Source organism: Euprymna scolopes, chromosome 10, assembly GCF_053919585.1.
Source record: "Euprymna scolopes isolate OS-2025 chromosome 10, ASM5391958v1, whole genome shotgun sequence".
Taxonomy (NCBI): Eukaryota; Metazoa; Mollusca; class Cephalopoda; order Sepiida; family Sepiolidae; genus Euprymna; species Euprymna scolopes.
Window position 1 is genome coordinate 15,987,628 of NC_136491.1, and position 11,792 is coordinate 15,999,419.

At 34.4% G+C, this 11,792-nt stretch overlaps 1 protein-coding gene across 2 annotated transcripts in view; it reads left to right on the forward strand.

The window, feature by feature from the left end:
• Positions 1–2,571: 2,571 nt before the first annotated feature.
• Positions 2,572–11,792, forward strand: part of LOC145285809 (transmembrane protein 39A-like) — a 60,695-nt gene continuing 51,474 nt past the window's right edge. For both annotated transcript variants that reach the window (XM_080134217.1, XM_080134216.1), the window contains exon 1: positions 2,572–2,905. In XM_080134217.1, the coding sequence (XP_079990343.1) occupies positions 2,829–2,905 (77 nt within the window). In that variant the 5' untranslated portion in view covers positions 2,572–2,828. The remainder of the gene's footprint in view (positions 2,906–11,792) is intronic.

Here is an 11,792-nt window from a genome sequence, read left to right on the forward strand (position 1 = left end):
TGTTGCTAGATATAAAAAAAAATTGAAAATTATTGCGAATGGTAAAATGCTTTACTTTGCTCTCAAACAACGTTTTTTTTTTTTTAAATCTTTGACGTTTTCTTAATTTTTTGAAGATCAATTTTGTATGTGTATGCCTTTAGGAAGAGATAGATAACCATTTGTTTTCTGATGAATAAGTACATTGAAATAAATAAAATAATTATATTTTGTTTTTCTTACAAACCCTTATGATGTCTCTACCAAAGATCAATAGACTTCCATGTATTTATCTCACAAAAAAAAATGGTTATATGTCCTTAAAAATGCTATCTGCCTCTGAAGTGAGTGATCATTACAGGCTTGGAAATGGGCGATCATCTTACGTTAAATTTATATGCAAAAGTGAATTCCATATTGCTTCATGAGGGAAGAGAGAACGAAAAAAATTCTTATCGCACGCAGCAGCACGGTCCTGAAAAATTTCGTGCATGCGACTCAACACGGTCCTGAAAAATTTCGTGCATGCGACTCAACACGATCCTGAACAATTTCGTGCATGCGACTCAACACGATCCTGAACAATTTCGTGCATGCGACTCAACACGGTCCTGAACAATTTCGTGCATGCGACTCAACACGGTCCTGAACAATTTCGTGCATGCGATTCGACACGATCCTGAACAATTTCGTGCATGCGACTCAACACGGTCCTGAACAATTTTGTGCATGCGACTCAACACGGTCCTGAACAATTTCGTGCATGCGACTCAACACGGTCCTGAACAATTTTGTGCATGCGACTCAACACGGTCCTGAACAATTTCGTGCATGCGACTCAACACGATCCTGAACAATTTCGTGCATGCGACTCAACACGGTCCTGAACAATTTCGTGCATGCGATTCAACACGATCCTGAACAATTTTGTGCATGCGACTCAACACGGTCCTGAACAATTTTGTGCATGCGACTCAACACGGTCCTGAACAATTTTGTGCATGCGACTCAACACGGTCCTGAACAATTTCGTGCATGCGACTCAACACGATCCTGAACAATTTCGTGCATGCGACTCAACACGGTCCTGAACAATTTCGTGCATGCGACTCAACACGGTCCTGAACAATTTTGTGCATGCGACTCAACACGATCCTGAACAATTTTGTGCATGCGACTCAACACGGTCCTGAACAATTTCGTGCATGCGACTCAACACGGTCCTGAACAATTTCGTGCATGCGACTCAACACGGTCCTGAAAAATTTTGAATCGAACCCGAGCACCTCCGATGATTTGACATGATCCCACATGCAATGACTCAACACAACACATTACCAGAGCAACCATGGCAGTTACTCGTTGAATGACTGTTATCAGCTTTTTTTATAGCCCGAACTCACTTTCGCTGTAGGTAGGCCCGACTTAGACATTGGTATACAATTCTTGAGTGCTTCCGCACATGTTTTGTCACTCTCCATTTTAAAATGTTGATTTTTTTTGTGTTTTATTTCTGTTTACCATCAATATTTCCAGGCTGTTTACATGTAATCGCCTGAAAAAATAGAATCTTATTTGAGAGAGTGTTGGAATTCAAATTGTCTGGAGCACTTCTGCTGTTGCATTCTGGGAGTTACCTTTGAATATCTTTTACTTTTTTTTAAATACACACGTAACGCGCCAAATAAATGCGCAAATTTAGCTTCCAGTGATTTTCCAACATGAAAGGACGTGCTACTTTCGTCTCTAATTCAAAGGAAATTTTACTGCCTGATTCCTGCAGAAAACATTCTCAGAAACTCATGTTTTCTGTGGATGAATCCCCTTTGTGGGAAGTTTGAGTAATTCCCTGTTGGGAATTTGTAAAAGAAATTACTGATTCGACTCAGGTTCTGTCATGGATTTTATAAGAACCTTTCAACCAATACGGCAATATGAATAATTGCAATTCTTCCAAATTCTTGATTTGCCTGTATGTCAAAAAGGATGAACTAGGTACGCAAATGCACATTGCTTATACAACCACTGACTGACTTGAGAAATCCATTCAAGGTAGGAGTATGTATCATCAAGGGTCTTTCATTTATGTGGATTTTCTTCACAAGGGAGGTGAATTAGCACACGGGGCAGGGCTTCAGTTTTTTTTTGGTTTTTTTTTTTGCCAATATCTGTATAGTCCTGTCAACTGTAAACTCCCTCCTCTACGAAAGAAAGAGTTAATATCTGAGGATATGACTTCCTGGGACTGAACAGAATTTACACTTTGATCCTAGCTCAATATAACATGAAAATCCCTATTTACTTGCCTCTTCACAAGGGGAAGAGTTAGACATATGGTCAATTATTGTGGGAAAATCCAGCACTTCAAAAATGGATTGGAACAAAAATAACATTGGCTCAGTTAAGAAAGATTTCTTATTCATCGATTGACGACAGACGACAGAACAGATACCACATTTTAATCTAAACCTGAGGTAAAATTAAAGTTTATTCGTTCGTTGGACGCAAAACGGGAGTTTGTATAGGTGTTTGTATAAGGATGAAACGAAACGAAACGAAATTAACCTAAACGAAACGAAACAGGCCAATGCCGAGTCAACTTTTCTTACCACCTGAGATCTGCTAGCGTGTCTTCTTCTTTGTTGTTTGTTTAGATTCCGTCGCTTAATTTCCTTCTTTCTACGCGTTTTAATGTATGACCATCATTGTCTGCTAGATTCCAGCAACAACCGAGAAGTGGGAGCCACGCCAAGAGGGGACCATTTATTTGTGGGGTCGGAAAATATTTGGAAATTCTGAAACTAACGGCTCGGAAGAGGCGGAAAGACGATCGCTATGTGAGTTGTAGGATGCCGAGTGGACGTCGGATTTTGTCGCGGCTCCAGACCGCCTCTTCGTCTGCTCATAAATGCTACACTTCCAGCAGGTAATACATAGACATTTCACATAAAGTAACACCTTTTACAGGTGAGCCGTTAATATAATAATAATAATAATAATAATAATTAATCATAAATAAATACAAGAAGAGAAGAAAAAAAACATGCTTGAAAAATCAAGTCCCACCTCAATTCAGTAATGTCAAATTTGTCAATAATCAATGTTAATAATACAATTAAAAAAATATTAAAAAAAAAAATGAAGTTTTTATTTTATTTTGTAAATATTTTATTAGTAAAGTTTTTTTTTTCTCTTTTAAGTTTAAGACTAAAAGTCTTGTTGGGCATTTTTATTTTACAATAGTCAACAAAACAAACAAACAAAAAATGGTTGGGGTGAAGAAAACAAATATACAACAAATAAATATTACCAAAGGCAAGATAAGTTACTCTTCTACCTAGTTGGATAATTTTTTTTACTTTACCTTATTTTAAAGCGTTTATTTGAAACAAATGTGCCAAATCTGTTGAGTTGAAACGCTAAAAAAAAAAACAAAAAAAACAAAACAAAACACGGCGTTTTTTAAAACCATTCGGACCCTCGGTAATCGCTCAAACATCGAAAATTAAATAAAATTTTCACAGAACATTACATTTCGCACGATTGGTGAGATTATTTGATGTGTTTCTTTCAGTATTTTGTTTAATTTCCAATTTTTGAGCGATTATCGATGGTTCAAATGTTTTTAACGGAACCGTTATTTTTTTCGTTCTAACTCAACGGACTTGACACTACTTTGGTTTCGAAGTAAATAAAACGCTTTAAAATAAGTTAAAACACAAACTTGAATCAGGTAGGTATGAAAGTAACTTATTTTGTCTTTGGTAATATTTATTTGAGTCATTTTGCACTTACCTTTAAAATGACGACTTGTACAGTGTAACCCGGATATAAGAAATCTGTAAGGACCTGAGAAAGTTTCTTATATCCGGGTTACATTTTAGAGGTTTTCGGGTTTGCTGAAAACGAATATCACATTTAAAACTCGAGCAGGCAAATAGTTTTCTTGATATTAGAACCTTTATTATCCAATGTAATCCCTACTGTTTTCACTGGTCGCCTTGCTTGTTTGCGTAAGCGCTCCCTCCTCCTTCAATGCAAAATTGAAATAAACTGCAAATTGACCTTTTTTTTTAATAGGATTTTCAAGTTGAATTCATTTTTTTACGATATCTTCTGTTTATTAGATTGTTAGATGAAAGTACAGAGTAGTTATAAAACTCTGTCCCTTACCTTTCTAAATTACGTTATTTCAGTACTGTCCGTATTTTGCATCAGTAGCCAAACAATTTTTTTATTTCAGATCTTGGAAATGAAAATGACCCCCCCCACACACACAAACAACTAAAATTTAGGTGAACTCTGAACTCTAAAAACTAAAATAACAATTATTTTATTAGTTTTAAGTCCTCCTAAGGTGATTGAATTTAAAATTCAAAAGAAAACACCAAACTTGTTTCTGTCCAATTTAATAGCATGTTCGTATCTATTATAAAAATGAACTGTCTATTCTTTTCCGATTAGTTCCTATTTCGGTCACCTAAATTATTTAGAATGTTCGGCATGGTTTTGGCGTTACTTTCCAACAACTTGTTTATTTTTAACAACAAACATAAAAAACACAGTTATAGCAAGTTTTCATTGTAAACGAGAAACACCGAACTGCAAACAAGACGGAGAAAATATAGTCGCCATCTTTCTAAACGAGACGAGAAAAACCGACAACTCCAATTCATAGCACTGTTCTTTGTGCTTAAGATATAGTCGACAGATCGATTTTTAAAAATATGTGGATTTAAGCAGAAACAACAGTACTTACTTATGTCGAAAATAGTAATATATTCAAAACATGCGAAAATTCGAGTAGAAAATTATTTAGAGTTAAAAGTAATTATTACGGAAAATTGAGGGAAATTGCATTTTCTCTAGATGTGAACACCTTAAAGATTGCGAATACAGAGGAATATTTATCTCTCTTTTGGTTACTTTAATGGCTACGTGTTTTTTTATTTAGCTGATAGCGATAGTTTTTCTTTTTTTTTTTTTTTAACTAAAAATACAATAGCATTTGCTCTACTCTGTGAATTTTCGTAATTTTTGGAAATATTACTATTTTCGACATGACAAGTAAATATTGTTTTCGCTTAAAACCACATATTAAAAAAAATCAATCTGTTGACTCTATCTTAACAAGTACTCTGTTCTTAAAGTAGAAAATTATGAATTTGAATTATCTTTCTTCATAAGGTAGTCTTTTTCTGAAATCCGTCTCCACTGGCACAGTTTTTAGACTTTTGTTCAGAATTCGCTTTATATTATAAATAAATAAATAAATAAAAATCGCTTTGTACATACTTATGACGAAGTGAAGATATCATATTCCAAAAATCATGTAAATTGATCAAATAGTTTTATTCTTTATAAAGAAAACCCAAGCTTTTATCTTTACATCATCAACACTCTGATCCCCATCTGGCATCAGTTGAAATGAATGGCTCTCATCTTGAGGAGGCTCCATGTTTTGACAAGCTTCTGGGTCTGATCTTTATTCCTGATCTGAGATAGAACGCGTTTGCTGGAAAAATGATGGGATCATTCTACCACTCCAGTAAATATCTTGCTGCTAATACGATTCTCAACTGCTATAAGAGTCAAGTAGTAAGTACATCGAAGGATGGAGTACTGTTGCTACAGTTGGCAGAAGCTACTAATAAGTCACTTATCCTGTCTTGATAGAGTTCAAAATAAACTTTGTAGCCTAGTGAGGGATGGCCTTTTCTCTTTCTTGCAACCTCTTTCCCATAGAAGAGATGTTGCGAGCCTGTCTCTGCTTTATCGTTATTTTAATGGCAAGTTCTCGTCTGAGCTCCAATCTATGGTCCCCCCTGAGCTGACTTTTATCTGTGCTAAAACCTAAATGTAGATTCTATGACCAAGGTTTCTTGCTCTTCCGTTTTCTTGGTTTCTAATTGACTACAATATGGCCGTCTTCAAGTCCAATGTAAACAAATTCTTAATGAGCCATTCCCTTAAGTAACCCAATTTACCAAATTTCCATTCCTAACGATTACTATATTTTCCCATTGACTTCCGTACACTCATTAACCCTTATCCTCGAGTTGTCTCAGAGCCTTGATAAGTGGTGACTCCTTTCTACAAAAAGAAAAAAAACATTTTTAAGCAATTAATTGGACAATATAAATCTCACAAGTTTGAATTATCAAGTTATCTCCTTTTGGTTTTCTTTTTTTTTGAATTGTTTTCAAAATGGTGGACAGTCGCTCATCTTTTACTCGTAAAATCTGATTTTCTTATTTAAAAATAAAACTACTTGATCAATTTATGTGATTTTTAGAAGATGATATTTTCCTTTTGTTACAGGTACATACATCATATAGACTTTTCTTTACTTTTGTTTTAAAATGTAGGAGGAATTTTGGACAAGAACCAATTTTTATAATTTTGTTCTCAATGCATAGTGCCCCTTTATTTTGTGAAACTGGATTTTCCACAGTTGAAATTAGTAATGGGATGATTCCAATATTTTTCCTGAGTCTGATACAATTACTGATTCTGTGCTAAATTCCCGATTCTGATTCTTTACAAATCTCTAATTATTTAACTACTAGCGGGGGTACCCGGCGTTGCCCGAGTGTTTGTTTCCGGGACTGGGGGGGGGGAGTTTTAAAAAATGTTATGGTAGGTAAGTAGGAAGGATCAAACCCGGAGTCATGAGTAAAAGTAGGAAAATAAACTGTGAAAAACAAAAACAAAAAAAAACCATCTGCAACGTTAACAGTTCGGCCACCAAGAAAAGTCCATTCCAGTTGTTTAGGAAAAAAAAAAAAAACAAAAAAAACGACTACGGTAGGTCGGCGCGAACGTGAAAATATAATGTGAATTGTCCAGCATGCTAACCACTACGCCACAGAGCACTGCAGCTTAGTTTAGTGATTTTAAATAACTTCAGATGAAAGAACTACGAAGCCAAACCGGTGTTCTCTTCTCAACTGTTCCTTGTGAACGATCCCCAAACGGTGTAAAGTGGTGGCAGGGGGAGGAGGAATTTATTAGAGAGAAAATATTTTACCACTTCCATTGATCTTAACCGATTTTGGCTGTGACTTCTCAGCAGAAAAAGTATAGAAATCTAAGATTATCGAGGAATTTGAGAAATAATAAGCCTATAACACACCTCAGATATTGTTCTGCCGTTTGTGCATATTATATTTGCATGAAATATCTTGATTTTTAATCCTATTAATGTCAAAATCAGACGGGAAAAAATGAGTTCATTTTATTTATATAGAGATAAGATTGTTATTTGCCCGGATTTTCGTAAACACACACGTTAAATATGCAGATATTTCCCCTAACGTAAAATAACACTTGATGATCTATCGATTTTAGCTTTACTGGTATTTTAAAATCAATAAATATTATTTTATTATTATTATTATCTGCACTGGAAAAGTTTGTTTAAACAAAATCGAATAAAAAAAAAAAGACAAAAGAATCGTTTTGGCATCGGAAAATTTGCATCAATTTTTCTGATACCGATTCCGATACCCCCAAATCTTCCAATTTTTCTGATTCCCGATTCCGATTAATCGTCCCAACACTAGTTGAAATAACCTTCTCGTTGAGGGAGTTTCCACTATCCAATCCGTTGCAAAATGGTTGGAGTATTCGATCACCCTAGAAAGTAGATTGGCGCACACCCTTCAAGAAATTTCTTCTAAACGTCGCAACCCCTAAAATTTATTTTGTGACATTCTGAACTCGCAGTTAAAATACATGGTTGGATTAAATCTATTCAGCGATGTATTTAATGGCCAGTTAATAACAATATTTAACCCTAAAATAAAAACATGCAATTAATTCATTGCAAAAAAAACAAAACAAAAAAAGAAACAATAACAAAAAGCACAAAAGATTAACATATAGCCAATACCCTATTTTTTATCTAAACTTTTGCTTGCAATTCCTGGAATATTGTCTTGCACCCTCAGCTATGACAATCAAGTTTTAGTAGGGTGTATTCCAATTTCTGCTGAAACTGTTCATTTTAACCTGAAATCATAAAAATTGGTCAGTCATCTCATAAGATGTATAGCAATAACGTACTGAATTTTCAAGATTCTACAACAATTTTAAATGCCTGTACAAAAAGTCTAGAATCTTATTTAAGGCAACTTGTATAATAAATATTTGTCAAATTTCAGTTTCTTTGAAATAAAATTTTAAAGGGTTTTAATCTGAATATAATGTGATATTTGAAAATTCAAATATTTGATTTACATTAAATTTGATTCAGTCTTGAAAGTGCCTGAATTTCGATTTCTTCTGAAAACCCCTTAAACTTTAAAAAAATTATTTTTATTCACTCCAAACAAAACACATTGATACTGACATGTAAGGGATTACTGTAAATTAGGGAGCAGATTTATAGGGACATCCTAAGTGGGGAGTTGTGAAGCGAGATGTTTGTTCACATTACATTTAAATACCTGCACGTTGGTACAGTTGAGAAGGAATTACATAAGTGGTTCAAAGAAAGAAGTTATTAGAGTAGAAAAGAAAGCTTTCCATCATCTGAGGACTTCTACAAGGGAATTAAATTAAAAGCTTTTTTTTTTTTAGCATAAGGGGAGAGACTAGTGATTTGGTACACCAGCCCAGATGTGACAACAATATTCCATGCATGGGTAAATGATACAGGATACTCTCAGGGGTGAGAAGTTTTCTAGCCTGGTACAGGGAACCCACCGTCTTTGCAGCAGACTTGGTGTTATGTATTTGTTCCAACTCATGTTACCTGTGAATGTTAGACAGAAAAATTAAAATCTTAGACTATCAGTTCATGTGCTATTAACCATGCCAATCAGTATTTGAAAATGTTTCTTATAATTGTTAAAGGAAAGGAGCTTTCTCTTAGTAGCATTCTATGTTAGCATACATTTTTGTTTCCATGTTACTACACCGTGGAGGTCATATTTTTTTCAGGATTCAGCCATTGCCTTGTATATGCATTCGTGTGCATTCGATTTTCCCATATGTTGCGATTAGACCATGGTGTCATCAGCAAATTCATCTATCTTGGGCATGATTGTATTGAGGAGGTTGTTTATAAAAATCAGTAATAATAAATGTCCAAGAATTGACTCCTGGGACACATCCACATTAATGTGATGTTGCCTGGATGTACGGCCATTGAGAACGACCTGGATCTTTCTTGTAGCTAAGAAGAGTGATTATATTAAAAGTACATCTAGTAATATCATACAAATTTTCATGTTGGTTGATTGGTTGGTTTTTGCGGCGTTCACTCTGGATCATTTGGCCCGGCTCCATCCAACAAATTCACCGTATCCCGTATAACTGCCGACCAGGTTCGGCGGTAAGAGGCTGCTTTCGCTACAAACGTAAGCTATTTGTGGTTCCATCAATGGAGCCTGTAGAGGCGGGGGCCAAGGATCATTTCAGTATCCGGTTTCACTGTCCTAAGCCAGGTCTGGAGTTATCCAAAGTATAGTATGTATGTGTTTAAAGATGACCTTTATGATATCTGTAGCAGAACGAGATTGTCTAAATCTGTATTGTTAGTCAAGAAGAAATTTAGCATTTTCAAGTTGATGAATTATGGCAAGATTTATTATTCAAAGATTTTATCAAAGAGCAAGAACAGACTTATGAGGCAATAGTTTTGTGGGCGAGTTTTTTCACCAGAGTTCTTGAAAATTGGTACCACAGAAGTAATTTTCCCGCTTAAATTTTCTCAAATGAAAATAATATAGATTTTGATCAAAATTGGAATAAGGATACTAGACATAAGGTTTAGTATCATCATATCTTGACTTTAATCTTATTAAGCGGACATAAAAGTGTGGTGAAACTGTTCTGTTCATAGGAATTCATTTTACTTATTCTGAGGAGGATATTTTAGTTTTGTTTAGATTTTGGATAAAATTGATTGTCCGTCTTATTGTATTTTGAGTCCTGAAATAGTAATTTTCTTTTTGAAGTCTTTACATTTTCATTTGAATTAACAGCGAGAATGCACATTTAATTTATGATTATTTCTATATTAATTAAAACTGTTTGCATGTTTATTGCTGTTATGCAATTGACATATTTTTTATTTACTATTGCATTTTTTATTGAAAATAGAAAAATATAATAGCATAAAGTATCAAAAATAATTGAAAAAAAATCCTATTTTAAAAAACGGTCCTGGGTATGACCTTAAAAGACATCCGATGCTGAGGCTCCATTTGGGTGTTGTGGAGTTGCCCTTTCATTACCATTGCTCCCATATCCATTTTGGTCGAGAGTGGTAATACCTGTTAGGACATCTGTTGCTACCAGATCGGGCTGTCTGAGGATATTGGCTTCCTGACCTAAAATGCACTAAATATTGATGTTTATTTTCCTTTGCAAAACTCAATCATGTTCTGCAAAGTAAAAAACAAAAACATTTTTCTTCTACAAAACAATCAAACCAAATGCCATAAATAAATATTTGAAAATATAAAGAACTTGAAAAATAAAAACTTTTTCTAAATTTACTGGATACAGCATCAAATAATATGAAAAGGTTTGGTCTACCATAAAGCAAAACAAACAAACTCCATGAATAAATATTTGAAAATATAAAGAACTTAAAGCATAAAAACTTTTTTCACAAATTATTGGATTTGGCATTAAATAACACCAAAAGAGTTGATATGCCATTAAGCAAAACAACCAACTATTTAAAAAACATAATCTAATTAGGTAATTAAATCCATCAGAATGGATTTCGTTTTATTTCTAAACAAGTCAGCCATTTAATCCTTTGGTTGATAATCTATATCTATATATCTATAAAAGTGACATTTCCCTACGTAATAACTCTGTCAATTTAAAGTATGTAGACTTTAAATTTGATATACAGGGTACTGAGATTTGGGAAAATCTTTGATCGGTTTTCGGCCAGAAATTTGGCTGTTAAGGAGTAAAAGTTAACGATTTGACCTTTGAGAACCCTACTAAACTCCTCCGACAATTTTGGGTCTAAACACTTGAAATTTTAGATATAGATTCTTTGGACATAGATCTTACTTAATAACTAGATTTGAGCCCAAAACAATAAATGTTAAGGGGTCATAATAGAGGTCAATGTTAAAAAAATTGACCTCTTTTTTTGCTCAACATACACCTCCAAATGCCGGGCTGAAATGATTACTTAGTGATTTTTTTTGTATGCTTTGTAAAAAATATATAACAACAAAAAATAGAATAAAATGCAAATGGTCAAGCAACCAAAAAATTACAATAAAACAGTGGTTGTAAATGTAACAATATTTTTACTTAGAGAAAAGATATTGAGGGTGTTTGTGTGCGCAAGTTTCATTGGATTTTTTTGTTTTTTTTTCAATTTATGCTGTGATGGTAATCCTACCAGATATCAGACATTCCAACCAAGATCTAAGAAAGAAGCTTTGCTCATGGAATCTACGTTCACATTTAGCCACAGATAAAGAGTGAGGGAAATTAGTGATAGCATTTTCTGCTAGACGGGTGTTTCTTGTGAAAGTTTAGCGAGGGGGGGGCATAGATTGGAGCTCAGCCGAGCACTTGCCATGAAACTAACGATAAAGCAGAGATAAACTTGCAACATTTCTTCTGTTAGAAAGAGGATGCAGGAAAGAGAAAAGGACATCCCCTACGAGGCTACAAAGTCTATTCTGAACTCTATCAAGATAGGATAAGTCTTTTCTAGCAGCTCCTTCCCAAATGTGGCAACAGTATTCCATCTTAAGACGTACCTGGCTCTTATATAGATAGAGAATTGCATCATTTTTCCAGCGGTCTTGGCAGCGGATTTAATG